Genomic DNA, 23,595 nt, shown 5'->3' with positions numbered 1-23,595 from the left:
AGGTGGTTTTTTTACATAGTTTTGTATTTGTATGGCAAATTGATTATAGCATGAAATTATTTATTTGGTGACTTTCTAAAATAATTCTTAAATTTATTTTTACAAATTGAGAAGGTTTCCTTAATCTAAACATAAATAACCATCTATTCAAGTGGCTTTTTGATTTAATTCTGGAATTGCCCTTGTCTCTGTAGATTTAAGTGCAGGAGTTTTTCAGGGTTTTTCTTCTTTTTTGTGTTCCATGGGAAGTGCAGTATGTGCAAGTCAAAATGCTGCATTACCCTTAAATATTCCACATTATTTTAGTAGCACTTAATGGAAGCATCCAATTTTTTTTATTTATCTCAGAGGAAATTACAATCTTATGCAACAGTGAGCCTAAAGTATAGTGTAGGCAATTCATACATAACAACATAATGTAGGCATAGTGTAGGTGATTGGAATGTTGTGTCTGGGTTTTGTTGGATAGAAAATAAGAAGTAATAAACTTAATTCTCTTTAAAGAAGTCTATTCTGACCTAATGCCATATTTTCTTATATAGGTATTTTCCCCAGCATTTGCTTGAATACTCTGTTATGACTTTTGTTGTTAACAGTATGTATCAAGCACTACACAAGTAGGTTTACCACTATATATGCTATTTTTTTGTTAATATTTCTGAAATTATGGTATTAGAGGCATGGCAAATAGTAGGGGAGGTAAAAAGTTGTTATTGAAACTTAGCTACAGTTCAGGGTGCAGTAACAATAACCTTATGTTTTAAGCTTGACATCTAGAGCTAAAACTATAAGGAAAGATCTCACAAGAAATTACAGCAGATGTCCTGGTTATTTAGTTTGAAAAACAGCTAGTAAGATAGACTTTTTTTTCCATATTCACATTAATTCACCCACCAAGACTATGTTAAATCCAGACCTCTTCCTGATTTAGACTTTGTTGTTGATTCAACTAAACAATTTACAAGACTTTGTAAATATGCCTTGCTAGATTTGTCTTTTATGGCTTAAATTTCACAGATCAGTTCTCAGAGATGCCCATTTTAGCTTAAAATATGGTGAGGAATTGAAGTACTAGTTAAACTAAAGATAAAGAGAAAAATAACTTCTTATTATTAGAATGTTGCTAGTTTATTTTTATAGGGTCGTTCCTGGTAATTTAGTGAAGCTCAGTAATGCATTTTAATCTTCAGAAACAATCTCAAATAGATTTTTAATATTTTTTAAACCATACCACAACTTTAACATCAGCTGAAATTTTCTCTTGGTTTCCTAAAAAACCTCAGAATTTACAACCAAAACTTACAGAAATGTGCAGTTAATAGCATCAATTAATTAGTGTTACTTTGATAGACTTCTAGTTAATAAACTGTACTAGTTAAAATTTAGGAGAAATTTCACTTAAAAACAACCCCCCCAAACCCTTAATTGTCATTTTAACTAATTGTAATCTAATCTGGCGTAGCATACTATATTAAATTGATCATTGCCTTTTCTGCTGTGCGATATTACACTCTTCATCTTTCTCATTCATTTTGCATGCATCTGCTCACTTCTGTACAGCCACTGTAGAGGCAATTGAGGCTGAAAAAGGTATGATCAGAGTCTTTGCCCTTGGCAGAGATCTGTGGTGTCTGGGAGGGAATTCAAAAGTACTCTGTGTGGGTGTGTTTTATTTTCAACTTGCACAAGCAGAGATGAATCAACTGCATTGATTCATCCCTTTTACATGTAACATTCATTTCTGCCTTTAGGATGATGATTATCTTTAATATTTTAGGGAAATTCTTGGGGGTTTTTTGATCTCTTTTTGTTTGTTTTTTTTATACAAAATATGCAGTAGGTTTTTGTATAGTAGCATGTTGTGATACGTGGTGTTGTCTTGAAGTCCTTAAAAATGGTAGTGTTTAGTGGTTTTTTTCTGCATTCAACTGCAAGATTTTGTTTGATTGTGGGGAGGGGATGTTATATGTGGAAGGAGGGTTGTTTATGCATGCCTTTTCTCATAAAATCTATTTAATGGCTTTGAACATATCTTTTTTAACTTTCTGTGGCACATCTGGTAGCGCAAGATGTATAAATATGTTTTTTTCTATAGATTTCGAATATAATTTGTTGATCAAATTTATTTCCAGTGTATGTCCCAGACTGCCAGTATAAGACTTATTAAATTCCATGGATTATCAGTGCTTCTGTGCTAAATAAGTTGTATATATGTTATATACATCTTCTGTTAGTGGTATTGAGCAAAATGCCACCAAATTATTTGGTGTTCAGAGTATTCAGCTTCAGATTGTGTGTTTTCAGAGAGACTGTAGTTCCCTCTTGCTCAGTATTCAATGAAGAGAATGACAAACAGCATAGCAGTTGAGAGAGCTGCCTTTGGGGTTTTTCAGATTTAGTTGCAAAGCACCATTTAATGACTCTATTCTTTGTTTTTTTAATTAAGGAAGTCAGATCTCCAAAAATATAAACAAGTGCCATATTCTGTTCTCACACACACCTGCAAGAGGTCCTGTTGTTGTGAGTGGAAAGCTGTATTTAAATCTCCAAAGAATTATTTCATCCCAAAGACTTCTGTTTTATTATGTGGTCAGCCATTTTCAAGTGTAAATTCAACTACAGACCTCATTCATTAAAATAATCAGTAGCAAAATAATACCTATTTTCTATACTTATTTTAAATACATTTGTATTTAAATGATACCATTGTTGAACCACAGTGCTAATTTGGTGATTGTGGTTGTGTCCATTTCCATCATCCACATGATTAGCACGGTGTGAACCACATCCTGCAGTTTTGCCTGCATGAAAACTCCAGGATCAGGCCATCAGTGCGTGTGCAGGATGTAAATCTGCTACTACTTTTGTAACCCTTTGCTGCTTTGCCTCCACTGCACTTGCTGTGCTGCTTAGATCTTACTGACATTGCCCCAGAGAGAAGGGGGATGTTAAGATAAGCCCGATGTGCTGGGCAGCCAAAGCAGTTGGCGTTGATAGCTGGCCCCGCCAGGGACACGCAGAAGCAATCAAGGGAGCTTAAACCCCTTGATTCCTACTTGCAGAATATTTGCCATACTTTGTTCTTTTTGTGACAAACTAAAATCCTGATTGCCGTGAACAGTTCAGGAAAGCAGGTTAGAGGAGCTTTTAGTCATACAGTTGCAGAGCCATAAGTTCCTTTGGCTGATTTCTTACCCGTTTTTAAACATCATTTGTTAGAAAAAGTATATGCTTTCAACTTATTTTTCCATTACTGACATATCAAATTTGCATTTTGTTAAGCAATACGAGGATTCTCTCCGCAACATAAAATCTGCAGTTTTGAAGAAGCAAAAGGTTTGGATAGGATCAATGAGAGAATGCCACCAAGAAAAGATGCTCTTCAGCAAGATGGTATTAATACTATAAACACAACAAATGCCAATGGAAACAATGGAACTGGCAACAACAATGCACAGTGACCACGTCAGCTTCTGGTTTACTCACTCATGTCTTGCCTGAGAATTCCTAGATTACTGCTTTTTGATGTGACAACAAATGAAATAGGGGGATCACTTGAAGTGACTACTTAATACGAGGTGAAAAACCATCTGACTTGATCCCACTGAAGAGAGACCATCATGCTTTTGAGACAACAGCCCCTCTCTCACACGGTGACCCAGCCTCCTGGGAGCGTGCCTCACCTCTGTACACAAATGTCCATCACTGGCTGCTGGAGCTTCAGAAGGGATCTGGCGAAAGAATCGGGCTGTTCTCACTAAAGCACACCTAGACTAGCATCTTATGCTTATCGTTGTCAACACTTTTAAGTTTACAAATGGGATTTTTCTTTCAGTAGAGGTAGTTTGTTTGTTTGTTTTTTTTAAATCAGACTTTCAAATACAACCCTAAGAGCTAACTATTTATTAATGGACATCAGTTTCATGAAATGTCTTTAAAATTATAGATTAGAATGGTCTTAAAATATCTGAGGCTGCAAAAACTGTATTTTAAATACACAGAAAAAATGCCAAAAAAAATCTCAGTTGGTCATTCTGTAAAATGCTGACCTCAGGTTTACTCCTTAGATGTTGCTAATTCTATATTGTATTCACTGTATTTTTTAGTTACAGCTTATCAGAAGATTTCTATGTAGGAATGTTTATTACTTGAACACAGATTTAAAAAATATTTAATTTAGAAACTTTTTTGCCCAGCTTTTTCAAGACTCTTCCCCACCTTGAATTTAAAAAAAAAATTATATATACTAATTTTAAAAATAAAAAAAAAAAAATGGAAGTGTTAATTTTAAGGTACTTTTAATTGAACTTTGTACATTGTTTAAGTAAATTTTGATTCATATCAAGTCTGTAAAGCTTGGCATTGTATTTTGTGTATGCATGTTTTCATTTTGCAAATATTTAATATATAGACCTATGATGTACATCTATAGGTTACCTAGATGTTATGGGTACTTTTAGTTTATTGTGAGTATTATGGTTGCATAAATAGCTAATAATCACTGGGCTGAATAGCTGCAAGCTTTTTATTATTTTTAAATCTGTAAAGGAAACTGAAACTGTATTGGACATACTTTTTGTTTAAGCAAAGCAGTGCGTAAGCAATTGCTCTGTTCAACTGCTAAGGCATTAGTGAAAGTGTAAACTTGAGACTGCATGTATTTTGGTATCTACAGGACTGCTTGGTTAAAATAAAAATTGAAGCCCTGTGCTAATTTGTTCACAAATAATGGACTGTACTGATTGCCAGTGTACTTCGTTATATATTTTGACATTTGCTACATGTTCTTCTCATCCCCTGGAACACGACTTGAAACTTATGTCACTAGAGTTCATCTCCCTTTTTTTTTTTTCTTGGTTTGCCATAAACTACAATCTGTACATACCCCTAAGTTGGAAATTTTATGCATGTTCTGAACTATTCAAGTATTTTATAAACAGTAGCACACAATAAATTTTGTGCATGGGCTGCGGCTCCTATCATTGTGTATTGGTTTTATTTGGCATATATAGGTCTGACCTTGAAAATTGTTGAGATATAGTCTGCAATATTTATTTGAAAAAATAGCATAAAAGGTCAGACTTAGCTTGCAGAAAATTAGTTGAATGTAAACATTATTTAATTTAAACTGTATTCCTGCTTCTTTTTTTTTGCTTTTGGGTTCTCTCTGATAGATACTTTGTGTCTGCTAAGCCAGACCTCCACTGTTGGTTTGTACAAGCTTGTCAGAGCAGGGTTAGTTGATTCTAGAAAGGCTCTTAGGCATAGCTGTGTTTTGTGTGTTGGTTTGAACTAAACATTCAGCACTATTGAAGTGTGTTGGGGCAGCTTTTTGGGCAGAGGGGAGAACAGTTTGTCTTGAAAGTTGGTACAGATACATTAATTAGTCTTTTTGGCATATTCTTTTTAAAAAAAGGACAAGTTGCTCATCAGGATGCAAATTAAGATAAAAGGTAAAAATAAGTGGCACACTGTTGTTAAGGGAGTTTTAATGTTTGATTTTACTTTATTGCAGATGCATTCTAATTGGAGACTCTTCTCAAAGTTTGAGTGCAGAAGATAAAGTTAAAAATGGTAAGTTTTTTGGCTTTTTTTATCAAGTGCTCCCATACACACATACCTGTGAGCTGTGCAGTCTGCATATGATGTCATATTAGAGCAGAACAAAAACCTGTTACTAAGCAGGACTGAAATTTTACATGATGAACATGACGATGGTACCTTTCTCCTTCTGAGCACTAGTGGAAAATGTCTCAACCTCTCTAGACATTATTTTTCATTGACACTCAGATCTTGGTTGTGATGAGTAATCTGACTGGCTGGAGTTGTGTATGTGAAGAAAATACAAATACAGTCTTTGTCTGGAAAATCTTCATTGTAGTTGGAGAGAATTGGTTCTCATACCTGTGTTGGCAGTAAGTGCCCAGGTGCAATGACATTCGCTTCCCTGAGGATTCCCTTGCAGCATCCGTTTTGCTGCTTTAAGGATTCCCTCACAGCATCCATTATCTGTAGTAGTTTTTGCCAGATACAAAGGCAGATCTGCAGTAATGGCAAATTTTTTGGGCAGTTGTTGGCCTGATTTCTCATGCTGTGTGTCTCCTGTCCCCCTTTAGGCAAGTAGTCAGGTAACAGGGTTGTGTCTGTAGGTGTTGTTTGGAAAGTAGGCACTCATTTTTTTGCTACTGTGTTTCTGAAAGGTGGAGTCTGGAGCTGCCTCTAATTCTTGTATTGTTTGGGAGAAGAAATTATATCCTTTCTCCCAGAAAACTGTAAGTAGTTTGCATTGCTCATTTTATGCTTTCAGCATTTTAAGGAGGGGGGGGAAAAAAAAAAAGAAGTTGTCTCTGTGCCCTTAGTCTGTTCTTGGGTAGGGAACAGAGAAGCCTTGGAAATAGCTTTGACAACCAAGGGACACAGGTGGCAAAAGCTGTGAGAGCCATGGCTGGTGCATGGTTTGAGCTGGAGTGGTCAGTGCTTCCCTGCCCCACCTGGGGGGGGGGCACATCTGGGATGCTCTTACCTGTAGGGTATTGGCAGCAAGGAGTATTCAGAGGTGGGCTGGGGTCTCTCACTGCTCTGAGGAGTGTACACGTGTGTTGATGACACTGAGCAGCAGAAGTACAGATTGTGCTGGGTCAGATTTTGGGGAGTTATTTTCCAGCAGACACTTGTGCTGTTGGGGAACTTGTGCTGGCACTTGCGGATCCAAACGTGGAAGAGCAGCATAGTTCACAACCTACCTGTATCTAGTTTAATGGCAAACCCGTCCTCACCTCCCAGCATTATGGTGTGAAACATGAGCTCTCCTTTCAAAGCTTATTAAACCCAATTGTGAAATGTAAAATCTGCTCTAGTGGTATCTGTTGAATTGTGAAGATTGGCCTCTCTTGCAAAAAGACAAATGGTTGGGATTGGGGCTGTTTTTCTCTTAGAAAGAGGTAAGTCTCTTCTGGTCTGAGTCTGAACACTTGAGAGGAAGTGTCATAAAGAGCTTGCTTTTTTTCTAATGTTTGAGCTGAAACCATTATGTTACATATAAAATTAAGGCTAATTTCAGAGGCAGGATAGACAGTGTCTGTTCATTCTTTCCTTGCCTATTTTTTGCTACACTTTTATTATCAACCATTCAGTTCTTGCCACCGATTTAACAACTCTTTGTTACTAGCATGTAATGAAAATCTTTTTGCCATAAAAGAGGGCAATGTTATCAGAACATAGAACCCCATTCATCTGTTCGTTTTCTTGTGGTAGTGTGTGTAAGCCAGATTTATTGATACTGTGCTTTGAATGACAACTGAAGTGGTGGGGATTTTTTCAGTCACATAAAAAGATAAAGATGCACTAATATGCTTTAATTATTGAATAGTAAGCTGCTTCACTTGTAAGGAAGTTTGCTCAAGAACAAAGAAACAAGAACCAAAGCTTATGAGAATCTTGGTCAAGCTTGGAAAGCTATTGAAAGATATCTATTACATACACACACATGTATATCTATCTTGAATACTTGCATGAAGGATGACAAAGTAATGCAGAATAGAATGTCTTTTAGTCTCTCCAAATCAACTTCTATCTATTTCCTATTTGAAATAATTAATTTTAAGCTGAACAGAATTTCTCAGTTTAGTATCAGAAAAAGTCTAAAGTCTGATTTAGGTTCACTGATGTAAGTGAAATACCTAAGCCTCTTTTGTATGTACAGTTGATAAACTTGTTATTTTGCAGAAACCTCTATGAATGTGCTGTGCAGTGGCAAGTTTGCCATATTGGAACCAGCTCCACCAGCCCTAGTGATTTTTGTCTGAGATATACTAGAAATAGGGTTTTGCTGTTTGTGTGAGGGTATCCTATAATACAATTGTTATTTGTTAAAGCATTGCTTAGAAATGTTAAGGAACACACTACTAGCTGTTGGACTTGAATTTGTTATATTTATGGCTGGAGACAGATTCACTGTGGCTTTCTACAAAAATCCAAATATGCTGTTCAAAGTTGTTCTCTTTAAACCCTTTGAAAACATCCACATAGTCCTTTATATTATCTAGGTCACAACTGCCTTCAGTTTGGATTTCATGTGGTAGCATTTAGCTACAGGGTTTTTCACTGCTCAGCCCTTTGCTGTATAACCCACTCCTTTACGAGGAGAGACTTCAAAATCAGATCTGAGATGATTTCTCCTTTGCATTGCTGCCTTAAGCATAATGGGAACTAACCACTAATGTAAGAAATTTAATAGGGGAGTACAGTCACATTTTGCCAAGGTCCTTAAACTGTCAGTGTATTGTGACTCAAACTGAGTATTTGCATGATTTTCAACATTATGATGGAAAGGCATTAAAAGGGGAGGGAGGTGTAAAATGCTTCACATCACAGCCTCAGGCTTTTTTTGTCATCCACAGTAAGACCAGCAGTTAAGTTTAGGTATTTCAGGGAACTTCTTGAGTGCTGGAGATTCATTTGGCTGAGATAGCTTACTCATGCAAGAGTCCAGTAGATGGGAGGCGGTTTTGTCTGGGTCAAAAAGACTAAGGCTTAGGGTCTGATAGACAAGATATATCTTTTATTATACAATAAAGAATATTATGTGCTGTAAATTAAGGCATTGTAAGTGCAACAAGCTTATTGAATCATTAAGAAGGCATATTTGATTATGCAAAGTTTAAAATTATTCATTTACAAGGATAGTTAGTGTCTACATAAAGCGTGTTTCATGTCCTTCGGTTTGTTTCAAAAAAAAAAAAAAACAACACCAAAAAACCAGATAATCCTCTTCTACTGCCCAACAATTGCCAGCAGCAACCTCCGGTAATCACCACTTGTATCACTTGCTATCATTGTAGCCAAAGTCTTCTGATACATCTGTGTGAACATCTGTTTAATTTGCACAAGGTCAATCTGTGCAAAGACAAAAAAAAGCAGAAAACTCAACCACAGTGTATGATTTAAATCCTAGACACTCACCCTGCATCTCCTCCCTTGTGGACTAGAGGACACATGCCAAGGGTGAGATGTTCAAGTGATTAACCCTGTGCAGTGTACAAGCCAGCTGGTCCCTCCAAGGCCAGAGGAGCAGCTCCCAAAGCAGAGTCCAGCAGTTGTTCCGTGCTTTGTTAGCACCGTGCTGTCCTAACTCTGAGCAGCTGAACCTCTGACCTGGAGGTGCTCACTGGCTACATGGACAGGCAACCACAGTTAAGAAGGAAAACAAGCAGTAGCCAGAGTTAATTAAATGAAAGCTGGCTTTAAAACTAATTAAGAGATTCATCTAAATGTGAGCCCCATAAAAGCTTCATTGCAGTACGTGATTTCACAGCTGTGAAAGGAGGACCACGTGACAAGCTGGTTTGGGTAGGTGGCTTTCTGCTGCAAGTGACTCGTACACAGGAGAAAGTTTCTTACCTCACTGCGAGTGACCACAATTCTGATGAGGGTAGAATCGTCTGTGCCAGCTCCTTTCATGGAATGATAAAGTCTTTCTGCAAAAAAGGCTGGGCGATTTAAAGCACATTGCACTGCAACAAAGTATATTTTTAGGATTAGTTCCAGTATTGTATCCTGTGTAGTGATACCTGGCAGGATCATCTGGGGATTTTTGCTGTAGAAATCTAGAAGTAGGTCTGGGTGAAGATCCAGTCACTATAGATTACAGCTTATTTTCAAATTACCAAATTAGTTATTTCTTCACACAAAAACTTACTAACTAGCAGTTAACTTCTCTGGAAGTGCTTTTCAAAGCTGTCTGAAATGTTAATTCTCGAACAGGTAATTCAAAACCAGTTCTCCTTGGATAGCTGGTACTGGGACATAAGGTATTTTACTCATGTTCCACTGCTAGAATCCACTAAGAAAAGTACAACTGTAGAAGGTTCTCCCTCTAGTAGTTACAGAATGGATCTTGTTTCAGTTAGATTATTCAAACTCAGAGACAAGCCATTATTCTTTCTCAAGCCTGAACTTTTCCCATTAAACTCTTGAGTAGAATATTCTCTGGGAAGTTTTTGCTTATCCGTTATGGCTACAGAAATGCTGTCGTTTTGGCAAGCACTGACAGGACTGGTGTCTTCAAATTTACCACTAAATACTGATTCTCACTATCAGTTAATTGTGCTGAATTGTGTCAAATTGCTTTACTATAACAAGTCAGCAGGAAAAAGTGAATTCAAAACAGCTCTTCTATTTTGCCAAGGTTTTCCTTATCAATAGCTGAGCTTTTGGGGGGTAGATGGTGGTGGGGAAGAGGAGTAGAAAGGGAACTGTGTCTTAAGTAGGTTCATGTTGGTTCTGAGGTCATCTGTGTGGGTGGCTCAGCTGTCTCTGCTGAGATGCCCACACCCAGAGTCACGGCTCTGTTACACTGGGAATCACTCATTCTGCAGAACTCTGAAATACACAGCTACAAGCACGAACCAGTAGCCCCTGGTTCTGTGCAGTTACCTGCCCTTCAGAGAGTAACAAGTACTTTCTATGTGGCCTTTTCTTATTTCAAAGTGACTTGTTCATGGTGGATGCTTATTTTGTTCAATTAAGTGTAAAATGAGTAATTTGAATAATTGAAGTTACTTTTGTGCTAGCAGAGTCTCAGACTGCGTGATCATTTGCCATATGGCCAGTCTTGAATTGGATTTTTCTTTGGTTACATTTAGAAGGTTTAATTCTTAAAGGATAAGGGAAGAGAAGGACATATCACTTACCAATAGTTTTCAAACCACGTTCCACATTCCCAGAAAACTCTCGGTCAATGCTGCTTAATAAATCACGATTAGCAATCTACAAATGAATGAGATTAATATGTGAATGATGAAATGCAGCAACAACTGGAACTTTAATTTAAAATACATTGACCAAGCTCATTTGAAATCAGTGAAGAACTCCTACCCTGGAGTATGCCTCAACTGTTGCTTTCAGCTGGGGAAAACTTCTGGTTGCCAGAACCATATTAAAGCAAGATTCATCAGTCCCAAGTCTTCCTTCACCTGCTTGGTACAGACGCTGAGCATCTTCTTGAGCTTTCTGATAATCCACAGTTTGATTCTCATCCCGATTACCCTTAAAGCAAAGACAACAGATTTCAAATGAAATTTCACAGAGAAGGCTATGCTTTAACTGTGTAGACCCCAAGCATGTATCTTCCAAGCTTGAAGCAGAAAGAGAAATAGCAGTTTCTTTAAAACTTCTCTTTGGTTTAATACTGGTTTAATACTCCTTATAGGAAACAAATACAAAAGTGGCCCAGAACCCTGTCTGTAGGGCATGCTTTAAACTGTAGATAAACTGACTCAGATAACGTCACCTCTACAAACCATCTCAGTTCTAATTAAATACTGTACTTAATTCTCTATTTTATTTAATAATGTAAGCTTTCTCTTGATTTGTTTGTTTCTAGGCTTCAAGTTGCAAAGACTCTTCCCAAACAAACTAATGAATTATCTTACTGAATATGCACACCTGAAATATCTCAGGTCTCCTACTTTATTTAGAAGTTGCTTATTTCAAGTAAGAATGTCTCCAGAAAGCACTTACTGCAGTTATGTCAGTAGGGCTTCTGTGACATTTTACATGCTTTGGTGGTTGTTCTGGTTTTTTGCTGCCCAGTGCATGGATGGATACTGCTAAATATACTGGCTGAGTAGGCTTGAATACATGCTCTCAAATACTGTTGTATCTATAGTGGTTAATATACTCTTTAAATTATGTGGTTGTCGGTTACTGTAAACTGCTGGATTTATCAAAATAAAAATTAGCAGCATGAGCTTCTCCAGGTTTGCTTTCTTGTGGATTTTGACTTTTAAATCCAAATACCTAGTGCATAGCTGAACTCTCACAAAGGTAGAGGCCAATGAGGTAGAGAAGTGTAATAGTAATTCTAACAGAAATAGTCATATTGATCAAAGAACTGTGGAAAGTTGCACACAAGTTCCTATTCTTCAACAAAATGAGCCCTAGTAAATGATATGGGATAAGCAAGCTCCAGTGTTCACCTGAGTTCAATAGCAGCACCTCCCTAATTCTCATGGTGTGAAGGGAAGGCAGGCTGTGGTGTAACTTGGGAGGTAAGTTTTGCCCTGTGGCACCTCTTAGCTTATTCACAGGGATTCTCACAGGCATTCTATGTACCATAAAGGTTATCCAATCAGATTCACACAAATTATTTTGTTATTGTATGCAAAAAATAAAAAGCATCTTGCTTGAACAGCAGTGTGGAGCACTGATTTAGAGAACCACTCGGTTGCATCTGCACAGTATTTACACATAAGTTCTCTGAAATTAATCTAGGGTGCTAAATTAGGTCACACAATTCATCATAGATTTGAAGATAGGAAGTATCTCTTAAGGAAGGACTGAAGTGTCATATCTTAGGGAATAAATTAATGACCCAGGGCTAATTTCTTAAAAACCTGGCTCTTGCTAAGCATACACAGGCTATTTATGGAGCCATTATGACTACACACATCAGACTGTACACTGTTATCTTACTGAAAAAAAAATAAATTAAAAATTAAAGCTCACTTGGCACATGGATATAAGCAATCGCTCAAAGTGTCCCGAGGTGTCTGCTCTGATGTCTTGTTCGATGTCCCTTCCAAATTCTGATTTATAGCAGTTCACTATTTCTCGAATTTCCTGGTTTGTCCTTGTGCAAAGGATCTCAATCAACACACTCTCCTGAGTGCCTGCTCCCTGTAGGCAGAGAAAACAAAGGCATAACTACAGAACACTACCTATGCAGTTTTCTTCAATTGTGAAATAAGGCAGGCATCTGTTATTTCAAAACTTAATACAATCTATATTTTGAGAACAGTATCCTTGCAGTGTGAAAGCACTAAGTCTTCTCTATAGACTTAAAATGGAATGAAGATTCCTCAAACATGCCATTCTGCACCAGTTCAAAAACACACCCCAAAACTATACATCAGTGACATCAGCCAAAGCTGGAAAATGGTTTATGAAGGAAATTCTTTGGCAACCTTAATCTGTAAACTTATTGAAGGAAGGTAAAGCCTTAGGATAATCAGTAAAGCCAAGGACAGACATGCAAATTCTGTTTTGGTCACCATACAAATGTGTTCCCCATTCCAAATGTGGCTGCTTCCTCAACATGAAACTTTTCACAGATGCTTCCGTCTCCCCAGAATAAAAATTAACTGAGATTTCTGTGTACAGTGAGATGGCTTGGTCATCTCAATTCAGGCAAGGACCAGATAGGAGAGTGGATCTGTGTGAGGCTTCTAGGTAATGTTACATTACGAATTTTTTAAAATGGTTGAGTGGCTATTCACTCCATTAAAGGCAGATCTTAATTTAAGCTCCACATTCTTTAGAAGACCTCCATTCAAACTCGGTTGAGTTACTCATATCCACTCCCAGCCAGCTGCCACAGATCACACCAGCAAGAAATTCTGGTAAACTGGATGTACCAGTTTACCTCAGTTAAAAGACTGAACCAAGTAGCTCACCTAATCTCTAATGCTGTCTTAATACTTGAACAGATATATGCATCATCTGACCTTAAGAAATTAGTTTTTCATTGTCTTTTGGGAAAAAAAAATAATAATCCCAACCCACCTTTCAGTAACAATGGTTTGCTCCTAGTCAGGAGAGGTACATACCTTCACTCTAAACAGTGGTTATGGTTTTTACAGCATCCTGGCCCTTCCTAGGCTCTAGCAAAAATTATGCTCAAGTAGCAGAGAACAAGGTTCTGTCCTGCAGCGTTTCATGCTTTACTGGAGGGACAGCTGCCCTGTACTGGCCAACTGGCAGAAATTGTCTGGAACTCAGGGATGCAATAGAAAAGAATTTTAAGCCCTGTTATCCCAAGATTTGTTTTACACTAAAGGATTTTTCAACAATGCTGGGACCAGGTATTCTTAGAATAGTTTTAGTATTTTAGAATAGTTTAAAACTATTTCCTTCACAGGAATACCATACCTTCATTGCATGACGTAAACTCCAGGCATCATAGTAGGTACTAGGCATGAAGAGCGCTAAAATCAATTCTTCCACATTGCCACTTAACTCAGACTTCAGATCTTTAATTAAATCCTGTTAAATTATAAACACAAAAAGGGCTTTGGAGAGTGTTAAGCAGATAGCTTATATACAAAAAAAAAAAAACCAAACTAGAACTTAACTTTCATTACTGATTTCTACCTTTGTGCTGGTTTTCCTGTAAAGCCTTGTTTTATTTCTTATTAAGAACTCTGTCACTTTTGCAACTTAAAGTGAAACTTTATAGTTGTGGCATTTTTCAGGACCTGATTAGTTCTTAATTAGTGAGGAGATAATGGAGAAGAGCTGAGCTGTCAGAGTTTTGGACAGAGTGAAGAAAGTAAATTAACCTGGACTTTCCTTGACTATCCAGTCCTCTGTTTCTTAGGAAAGAACAGATTTCAGTGCTTGTGTGTGTGCATAAAAAACTCAGTAGCTTCAGATACTAATACAGAGGCAGTTTAAGCTTGATTATTTTCTATCAAGCATTAGAGAAGCAGAGAAGCCTCTTGTGTGGTCAGGGACAGAGACAGCCTCCAACCTTTCCCCACCTCTGCTTCTGCCAGGTATCAGGATAACCCTATGTCAAATACCAGACGTTCCCCAATACACAAGGAATATAACCAAAAGAAGTGCATTTTAAAAATGCCTAAATCACTCCTCAGGACTAAAAATGCAACCAGGCAGTTCAAGCAGCAGCTGAAAGTTTGGTTTGGTTTACCAGTTCAAAGAACTAGTGAACATACCTTGCCATACATTGTCTTGAAAGCTGCCTTGATCTTTTGCCTTTGATCGTTGGAGCGGTTAGCAACAACGTCTATGATAGCCTGCTCATCAGTTCCTGGGAAACAGAAGGGCAATGCCACGTAAGAATGCAAAATAGTCCCGAGACTGTGCATTTTATACTGTTACATTTGGGCATAGTTACATAATAAGTGATTACCATTTAAGACCACTAAATTTTCCATGTAACTTCATCCACTAAATAGCCCAAACCATTTTGAAAAGTGTGACTTTTGAAAAGGCTGGGGGGGAAATGTATAGTTAAATAAAACTTGAAGAAAATAACAAAACAGCATTAAGAATTTAGCTCAATAAAAAGTAAAGCTTCTGCTGCTTACTTACCAAAACCCTTCATAGCTTTGCGTAGAATTTCTGCGTCCCTTCCAGCATCAAAGTCTGCAGCAGCTCGAATTGTGCCCTGGGTACCCTGAACCATTGCTGCAGGCTGAGAATAAGAGTCACATGTAACTAGATATCCTGCACAATATAAAATCAAATTAAAACCACAGCTTTGGAATCAGTACTTCAGAAGGAGTTGTCCATTAGTTCTCCATTTCTTCCCCTAATACAGCATCAGGGTGACATTTGGTTGTGTTGAAAAGCTTTGGCCCACTAGCGCCAAAACCTTGCTTGTACCCAATTGTATGGATGAAGACCTTGATGACTGAGAATACACAGACACAGGGTTATGATCTTGTTCAGTTTGTACTCTGAGGGTAGAAGGAAACTCCTGATGCAGAACACACTGTAAACTGTTGGAAACCAGCCGTAAAAACATTAAAACTACAGGCACCACATAAGATTGATTATAGAAGAGAATACAGCACATACCGGACCAGGCATTGGGGATGGTGCTTGTCCACCAGGAAATCCTACTGAAAAGAAAGAACAAGGTAGAAGACATTAATCAGGTCTTCTCTTACTATGGAAATGCTATCTAATCAGAATATAAAGCCAGACCTACCACTGCACCAAACCTGTTTCCTAAGTAACGATAAACTATCATGATCAGTAACTGAACTTCTTGCCCATGGGAACAATGGGAAGAATCAATCACAGATGCATTTTGATATATACACTAGCAAGGTAATTCTAAAAATACTAAATTACTGGTGCTGTGGGAACTGGAAGAATCTCTCCTTATTAAATCATGCTATTTTTGACAGAAGCCAAGACAGCCCACACAAATAAGAATGTGTGTCCCATGCTTTCTTTAAAAGCCATATTATATACTTGAAAATGTCTAGCATATAAACAATAAATATTAAGAATTCATTGATGCAAAAAGAATTGAAAGAATCTCATTTTGTGAACAAAAGCACTGTGAATACAAAAGCTGCAAAAAATTTTCTGTACTGGAATTTTACTTTTATTCATCACGTGTATGCACATTTCTTTCCATTTTAGTACTAGAGCTAACCAAGCAATCATTAAACAAAAAGATTTTGCTGCTCTGAATTTCTTAAAAACACAACTGACACATTCCAGGACAAAAATCATCCCTGTGGTAACTGACCACTCAAAGCATTACAAACACTGCACTCTTTTAAGCAGTTGTGTGACTTCTCCCTTCCTCCTTCCCCAGTGTGCCAGGGATCACTGTGAACAAACAGATCTGAAAAATGCAATGCAGATTAACAGCTCATTCATGCAATTCAAATTAACAGTCCTCATTGTATGTGGACTCTGGATTTCACAGTTCTTATCAGATACTTGCAGTCTGAAGAAGGACAAGCATCTAAACCTCTACATCATAACCATTAATCGGGGACAGCCATCCCTTTTGGATGTAGCACCTGCAGAGTGCCCTTCAGTTCCTTTGTCAAGAAAGGGGGCAGGATGTAAACAGCACACAGACCTCAACAGCTAAAAGTAAAAAAGGTAAGGGCCTAATTTGTTACTCCCTATCCTGGGATCTCTTGGTTTAACCTTCGATGCTTGAAGTTTCCTATATATGACATACCTGGAATTTGTGCTGGTCCACCTCCAGCATAGTTTTGGGCAGGAGGCTGTGGATAGCCACCAAAGCCAGGGCCAGCGGGAGGCACACCAAACCCAGCGCCTGAGGGAGCCAGGGGAAAACACAGACTTTAGCACCCTCAGTACTTGACTTCTGACACCTGAGCAGAGCTGCACAACAGGCTAATGTCTCCAGTCTGTGCAGAGACCCAGAGCCATCAAGGCCCTGCCATCAGCATGCAGGTATTTACTGCTAGATGGCAGTCTGGCTGCCTGCCTGCTGCTGCCTGAACTGATCGCTGAACAAAGCTGCTTTTCTTTACTGTTTCCAACAAGCACAGGGAATGGTTACACTGGAAATCAGAAGTGGTACTCTAACAAAGGATCCTACCTCCAGGGTAAGGTGGCATTCCTCCAGCCTGGGGAGCTCCAGGGTAGCCCCCTGGGGCAGGGTATCCTGCCCCTGGAAACCCAGCACTGGGTGGTGCTGCAGGATAGGTCCCTCCTCCTGCCGGAGGGTATCCTCCAGGAACAGCAGGATAGGTGTACTGACCAGCTGGTGGATAGACAGACTCCTGTCCTGTCGGCTGAAACACAAAAATGGGATGTCTGTATGCCTGTTAACAGGACCTTAGAGTAAAAACTCCCAAGCTACCAAACTGTCCAACTGTATAATAACAACACAAATTGTTTAATTAGATTCAGCACTTGAAGCAGCAGCAGAATTCCTGAAGCCTGGAAGGGGTCCTCCTGGTTGGGTTTTCTTATGCATCTCCCAAGTTGAAAACAGAGAGTGCTGCAGGGTGGAAGGCACCTCTGGATGGCCTGTGATTCCATCCACCTTCAAAGCAGGGCCAGCTTTGGACTTGGATGAGGTCATGCAAAGCCTGACTGTCAAGTTTTCAGTATCTCCAAGGAACAGCAAACTCACAGACTCTTCGGGTCCCTGTTCCAGTGTTTGACTACTCTCACAGTGAAAAGCCTTGTTCCCTGAGGACACACAGTGCTGAGCCACATTTGACTTGTCAGCTATCAGAACATACTAGAAATCTGCTCCTTCTATCCCACATAAGGAACAGGTGAGCTCAGCTTAGCTTGCTCTCTGTGAATCTTTGGGAGCTCACCTCCTCTTACAGGACTTTTAAGAGCTTAGAACCTTGGAAACTTCTGCCTCTACTGCACAAACAGTGTTTTCAAATGTTACAGGGTGAGAACTTACAAGAGGTGGTGGGGTTTTCCTTTGGAATCCAGGTTATAAAGCATGGACATTGGACATTCAATGACTAAATCTGGACCACTGACTCAAGACTGAAGACCTATTACATGTTTTAAATAGAAAGAACAAGTCAAATATCTGTATGCCTTTGTTTTGCTATATGTATGATTTACCAGCCATACCACAAAGGCTGCTATTAGCATTAACATACATTAGAAATATTTACTTGAACGACCTGGATCTCTAAGGAAAACCCTGTAAGGTAAATGTCATATAATTGATCTTAGACATCATATATTTAAAATCACCTTCATAGTGAAGCATAATGTATGGACTCATCACTCACTTGCTGGGAATCATCTTTACTGACTACTTTTAGAAATACGGGTCACACATTACATACATAAGAGGTCTTTTAAATTAATCCATTGAAATTGGTTATGCTTTAGACGCTAGCTAAGGAAAAAATATTTTCAGATGTAGTTAAAAATAAACTACAGCTACAATCATGAGGGTTCAGCAGAACCTTGAGGGGCGAAGAGAAATCCTGGATTTAATAAAGTTTTGTTTCTAACATGTTTGTCTTTAGTTTGACAGACTCTAGTGTTTCAGAGGAGTAAGGGTAAATTGTGAAACAAAACCATCACAGAATTTATTTCATGTATTTATACACATATATTTATACATTGCATATATTTATAGCTTTTCAGTATTTTAATGGCATTCAGGCTGAGCTCCATGCTTAAATCTAGTTCTGTACTACATAAAACACAAGTAACATTCACACAATTACGGGGCCAGGAAAGTGCCATGATCAGTGCCATGATCAGTGCCATGAAAGCACAGATGAATCTAGCTTTGAAAAATGATGCAGGCATATCAAAAGCACTGCAGTATCAGCCACACCTGATACATTTCAGCCTTCCATTAAGTTTCATTTAAATTTTTAGTCCATTCAGTTGTGAGCTGAAAGTGAAACAGTCCTGTGACTGAAGGATAGAGGGTCCAAGTCAAGATACAGTGTCCTCTATCCTCAGAAGAATATTTACTTGGTGTCATATGAAAGCTGGACTGCTTGAGTAAAGCATTCCAAGCTCTTCCTGAGAGCTATGACCACTGAAGTTTGTTCAGCATCTCTGTAAATCCTGGGATACGGATAAGCAAGTATTTGGTAGAGACAGGTTCAGAGATTACTCTGACCCTGTATGTAAAGACCCTCATATTTATAGAAGAAGCTTTAAGAAAAAAAAAAAAAGAATTGCTGAGATAATTAGCTACATTAAAAAACCAAACTCACCAGAGAAAGGTAAAATAAGATCAAATAATCAAAAACCTTTCTAGAACAGGCATAATTAAAAAAAAAAAACCCAAACTTCCTTCTTGGAATCTTTGAGACAGCTATAAAGTCATCCTCAGGGATACACAGAGGAAAACAAAGACCATAATCTCTACAGAACATTGTATATGAACTGACAGCTAGTATTTACACTCACACAGAGCACAGTAAGAAGGGGTATTCACAGAATATAAATACATTAGGAATGAAACACATTCAAGAGCCATACTTACAGGATAACCAGGGAAAGCAGGGTAGCCATCAGAAGGGGGATAACCTGGGTATGACATTCTGGGAGAAAAAGAAAAAAAAGGTATTTTCACTGTGAAGGCACTATATATGAGTTTGTAGTTGATATTTTCTTGCTAATTAGCTGTTAAATCACTTGAATATGTTTAGTAGGTTTAGAATTGCTTGTACTTGTCAGCTGTTAACCCACAAATCTTTTCCTTTCTTTTTATACATCTGACCACAGGTATCAGAATTCAGAAGGGAAGCATCTTCAACTTTGTAATTAACTACCACACTTATTTAGGGTCAGATAGACATTGAAGCATGCTAAGAGGCTTGAACCTCCACAAAGAACTCTGAAATACAGGATACAGTTTGAGGTGCCAGCAGGAGGGAGCTGAGCCCTTTGCCAGGACAGAAACAGTGCAGACCCCAGTCCTGCACTGCACCAAGCACCTGTCTCCCATCACCCTGCACTCCTCTGCTCACAAGGGCAGTTCCTGAGAGAAGAGCAGGACTCTGTCTATCCCATGGAAAATGGTAATTTGACAGGAATAGGTGTAATCCCTCAGCATTACTTCATTTGTGTAGCAGATTTCTGTTTCATGCCAGTAAGTGTTTATTTTAGTCTCATTTTTAACAGAGGGACTTGGGGAATAGGGACAGAGATCATCCCCCATGTTGCCAACGAGTTGGGCAGGGAGATTCAAGACCATTAGCCAGGTTATGAAACGTTTAATGGCAGGGAAAAAAATCATGTTAATGCTAACCAGACAGATTCCCTGATCAGGGCCTGGGGGTTACTCATGGCATGTTTCTAAGACAGTGTGGACCTTAGATGCACAAATCAGAGGACCTGGCACATATAAAAATGAATGCAATACAGCAAATGATTATTCACATTTCTAGGTATTCATTGGCCAAACCAAATGAATTTGAAAGCAGAATTCTTACTGCACTGGACCATTAAGAGAGTAGATGGACATAGAACTAAACGTCTGAGAGTTGATATGGAAAACCTTAAAACTTTGCATAGAATTGTTCAAAGAAGACTCAAAAACAACTGGCAGAGAAGCACTGCTACTCCATCTCTCGCTGACAGACTTGGATCATCACTTCCAAATAAATAAAAGGAAAAAACAACATAAGGTGTATTTGCAAATCTACGCTTTAATCAAAACCACTGCTTATGGCGATTTATTTCCCTAAGGAACACCTTAAACCAGCACCTGAACAGTATTTATTACTGACCGCTGCTTAAATGGACTTTAAATTTGGCGCAAGCGTCCTCAAGCAGGACGGAGGCTCTGACTTGACTACTTTTATAACCAAAGCAACAACAGATTTTCCCGTCAGACTGCAGTTTCCCCGCTGTCCCCGGACAGGCACAGGGCGGGTTAAGCCAGGAGTCCGAGGGTGAGTGGGCTGCGGCGCCGGCCAAGAGCACCCGCCCGTTCTCTGCGGGCTGAAATGGAAATCCGAGGAGGGGATCTCTCTTGGGGGGGACAGATGTGGCTCTGACGGTGACAGATCGGCGGACGCGCAGCGCTCGCAGTGCAGTGCAGGGCTCGGCAGGTACACACGGACGCGTCTCCCCGGCCCCGCCCCGCAACCCCCGCGGCCCCGCCCGGCCCCGCTCTGCCCGCGGCTGAGCTCCTTCGGGCATCGCCCCGGCCAGCCCCGGGCTGGCTGAGCCCTCCGGCGAGCCGCAGCTGCGGGCGGGGGCATGTATCCCGTATCCCGCTACCTATTCTCCTGAGGCGACCTGACTGGTCCCCCTCCAGCGGGAGGGCAGCCCCGGCCGCGGGTGCGGCTCCCTGAGGCGGGCGGCGCCTCCCTCGGCCGGACATCTGCGAGCCCTGAGCGGGGACGGCCGCGGCTCCGGGAGCGCTGCCCCGGGCTCCATCCAGCTCGGGCGGAGCAAAGCGCAGCGGGGCTGGGGCCGAGCCCCTCGGGACGGTGTGTGAGCAGAGCCGGGGCTGGGGCCGAGCCCCCGGGGCGGTGTGTGAGCAGAGCCGGGGCTGGGGCCGAGCCCCCGGGGCGGTGTGACAGACTCTGCCGGGCCGGGGCCTGAGGCGAGGGGCGCGCGAGTCGGGGCCCGCCGGCTCCTCCCTTTCTCCCCCCCCTCCCCACCGCCGCCTCACCTGAGAGGAACCTGCAGAACCTCCGGGCTCCCTGCGCAGCCACACCGCAAAATGGAGCCTGTGCGGCCGGCGGTGCCCGCCCCGCCCCCGGCACCGAGCCCGCCCCGCGGTGACGGCCCTTGGCTGCCTGTGCGGGCTCGTCCCGTCCCGCTGAAGGAAAGCTGCGATGTGCCCAATTCTCCCACAGGACGGATGAGAGGTAAGTTCACAGGCGCAAGTGCCACAAACGCAGAGCGACTCGCCAGTGGAGCTGTGCCAGGGAAGCGCCCGGGAGTCCTGTGCCACCTGCTAGGAAAGGAGGGAGAAGTCCACACTGCAGCTTTCCTGTAGCACCACTGCAGTGGAGTTCAGCCCTAATGGGTGTACCTCTAAATCGAGTCTGTAATCCAGTAACACTTGAGTCTTTAGATCAACATCATCATTCAGTAGCCATCAGGGAGTCAGTCAAGTCACCTGGGCCATCAGAACTGCGTGTAACACGCAAAGAATATAAAATACATAAGTGGATGGAGCTGGAGGAGTTGCTGCTTTTGATGTAGCTGGGATGTAGTTTTGATGTAGTTGGGATCTAGGTCCCAAGAGGACCAAAGATAAGATTGTCCTGACCACTACATACAGTTTTATAGAAAGAAATCTTAATTACAGTTATTTGTATGTAATTAGGGAAGTGTAGCGTTTAGTTTCTGTCTGTTGTAATGTTAATTCATAGTGTACTCTGAATAGATATTACATACACGTTACCTGATGGTTTATTCATAAGACGTTCTGACCAGCCAGATACAATTTAGGAAGGATCCACCTATGATATTATGCACCAGTTACTTGAGGTTATTCAAAATGTCTTTTTTATGATAAACACCTTAGCAGTTCAGAGACCATTCAAATGCGAACAGGTTTTTTTTCCTGTAATCTGGTGCAGCACTTCAGCTCTAGATGAAACAACAGCCACTGTTTGTGGCTTGTTATTTGTCTGTAAAACAGCGTGAAGTGCAGGCAGCAGAAAATAGGTGGGTAATAATTTACTATGCTTGCTTGCTTGCTTCAAATGAATAGCACCTAAAGCCACATAAAGAATCTGATAAATTACCTATCTAGAAAAACTGGGCTTGTTCTCTCTTGTTTGCCCAGAACACAGCAGGAGTGGCTTTAAGAATTTAATCCTCACAGCATTCTTCAGCTGACACTCCAAGTGTCTGTCTACTTTATTTTACCTCTGTTAAGCACATTTCTTTCAGGAGAGGTATATATCTAAATCCCTGTTTCCATGGGAACCGATTACATTTATAAAATACACAATTCTTTTTCTCTTCTTCCATTTAGTGGACCATTTGGATTTGAGCTATTTAGGAAAAGAACAATTTGTTTTAAAAACAAAGCATGAAAGGAAGAAGAGAAAATATTTTAACAAACTGACTGACAAATGTCTGAAGAATCTGTTACTGAATATTAGTGTCAGCAGGAATATTTGGAATTACTTTTTTAGAGCATGAAATGGAATCATTGTGGTCATCTAATTTGACTCCCTGTATTTAAAGGAAATCCCTCAGCTTGTTGGTATAGCTAGAGCCTGCACATTTGGGAAACCTTCTAAAACCCCATGCACAGTCAAGGCAACTTCTCACTATAAGAAAATTTAAGTTCAGTGAATTTAGGAGTCAAACTCTTGTTCTTCTCTTTTGTAATATTCTTACATCTGCTCCTAAGACATGATACTGGACAGAATTCTGGTCTGGACTGACTTGGCTCCACTTCATAACAGTGCTGACTGAGTGCTATCAATAGAGCTGAAACAATTATTCTTTTTTTCCAGAGGAACTTATTGTTGGTGGTATAGGTCACTAAAGCATTGCTGCTCCTCCTATATATCCTGATTAGAACATTATTCCCCACTTAAATAATAAGAAGCATTACTTTGATGTTCTATTCCAGCCAATACA

General features: G+C 40.0%; 2 protein-coding genes across 14 annotated transcripts in view; one reads left to right on the top strand and one right to left on the bottom strand.

Annotated features, from left to right (window-relative positions):
* Window positions 1-16,554, top strand: part of PPP3CB (protein phosphatase 3 catalytic subunit beta) — a 52,421-nt gene extending 35,867 nt beyond the window's left edge. For 5 of the 12 annotated variants that reach the window (XM_051800922.1, XM_051800921.1, XM_051800924.1 and 2 more), the window contains 2 exons: window positions 1,561-1,590; window positions 3,283-4,979. In XM_051800922.1, coding sequence (XP_051656882.1) covers window positions 1,561-1,590; window positions 3,283-3,461 — 209 coding nt within the window. In that variant the 3' untranslated portion in view covers window positions 3,462-4,979. Of the gene's footprint in view, window positions 1-1,560; window positions 1,591-3,282; window positions 4,980-5,515; window positions 5,575-6,200; window positions 8,748-11,383; window positions 11,755-16,471 lie in introns of those variants that run through there. The other 7 variants (XM_051800927.1, XM_051800925.1, XM_051800928.1 and 4 more) reach the window with 5 other exon arrangements.
* On the bottom strand, window positions 8,539-21,779 carry ANXA7 (annexin A7). 2 transcript variants are annotated; one of them, XM_051800941.1, is made up of 13 exons: window positions 21,659-21,779; window positions 19,517-19,574; window positions 17,123-17,318; window positions 16,736-16,834; window positions 15,604-15,644; window positions 15,115-15,217; window positions 14,736-14,830; window positions 13,930-14,043; window positions 12,508-12,678; window positions 10,876-11,046; window positions 10,692-10,767; window positions 9,400-9,512; window positions 8,539-8,895 (listed from the first exon to the last, which is right to left on the bottom strand). In XM_051800941.1, the coding sequence occupies exons 2-13, from the start codon at window positions 19,571-19,573 to the stop codon at window positions 8,773-8,775; spliced, it is 1,359 nt and encodes a 452-aa protein (XP_051656901.1). In that variant the 5' UTR covers window position 19,574; window positions 21,659-21,779; the 3' UTR covers window positions 8,539-8,772. The 2 variants fall into 2 exon arrangements, with proteins under 2 accessions (XP_051656901.1, XP_051656899.1); XM_051800939.1 differs by having other exon boundaries at window positions 15,604-15,647; window positions 21,659-21,778.
* Between the last annotated feature and the right edge of the window lie 1,816 nt (window positions 21,780-23,595).

This window comes from Manacus candei, unplaced genomic scaffold, assembly GCF_025592945.1.
Source record: "Manacus candei isolate 608988 ecotype Guabito, Panama unplaced genomic scaffold, ASM2559294v1 h1tg000050l, whole genome shotgun sequence".
In the NCBI taxonomy this organism is placed as follows: domain Eukaryota; kingdom Metazoa; phylum Chordata; class Aves; order Passeriformes; family Pipridae; genus Manacus; species Manacus candei.
The sequence above is the reverse complement of the archived record's forward strand: the minus strand, read 5'-3'. Positions and strand labels throughout refer to the sequence as shown.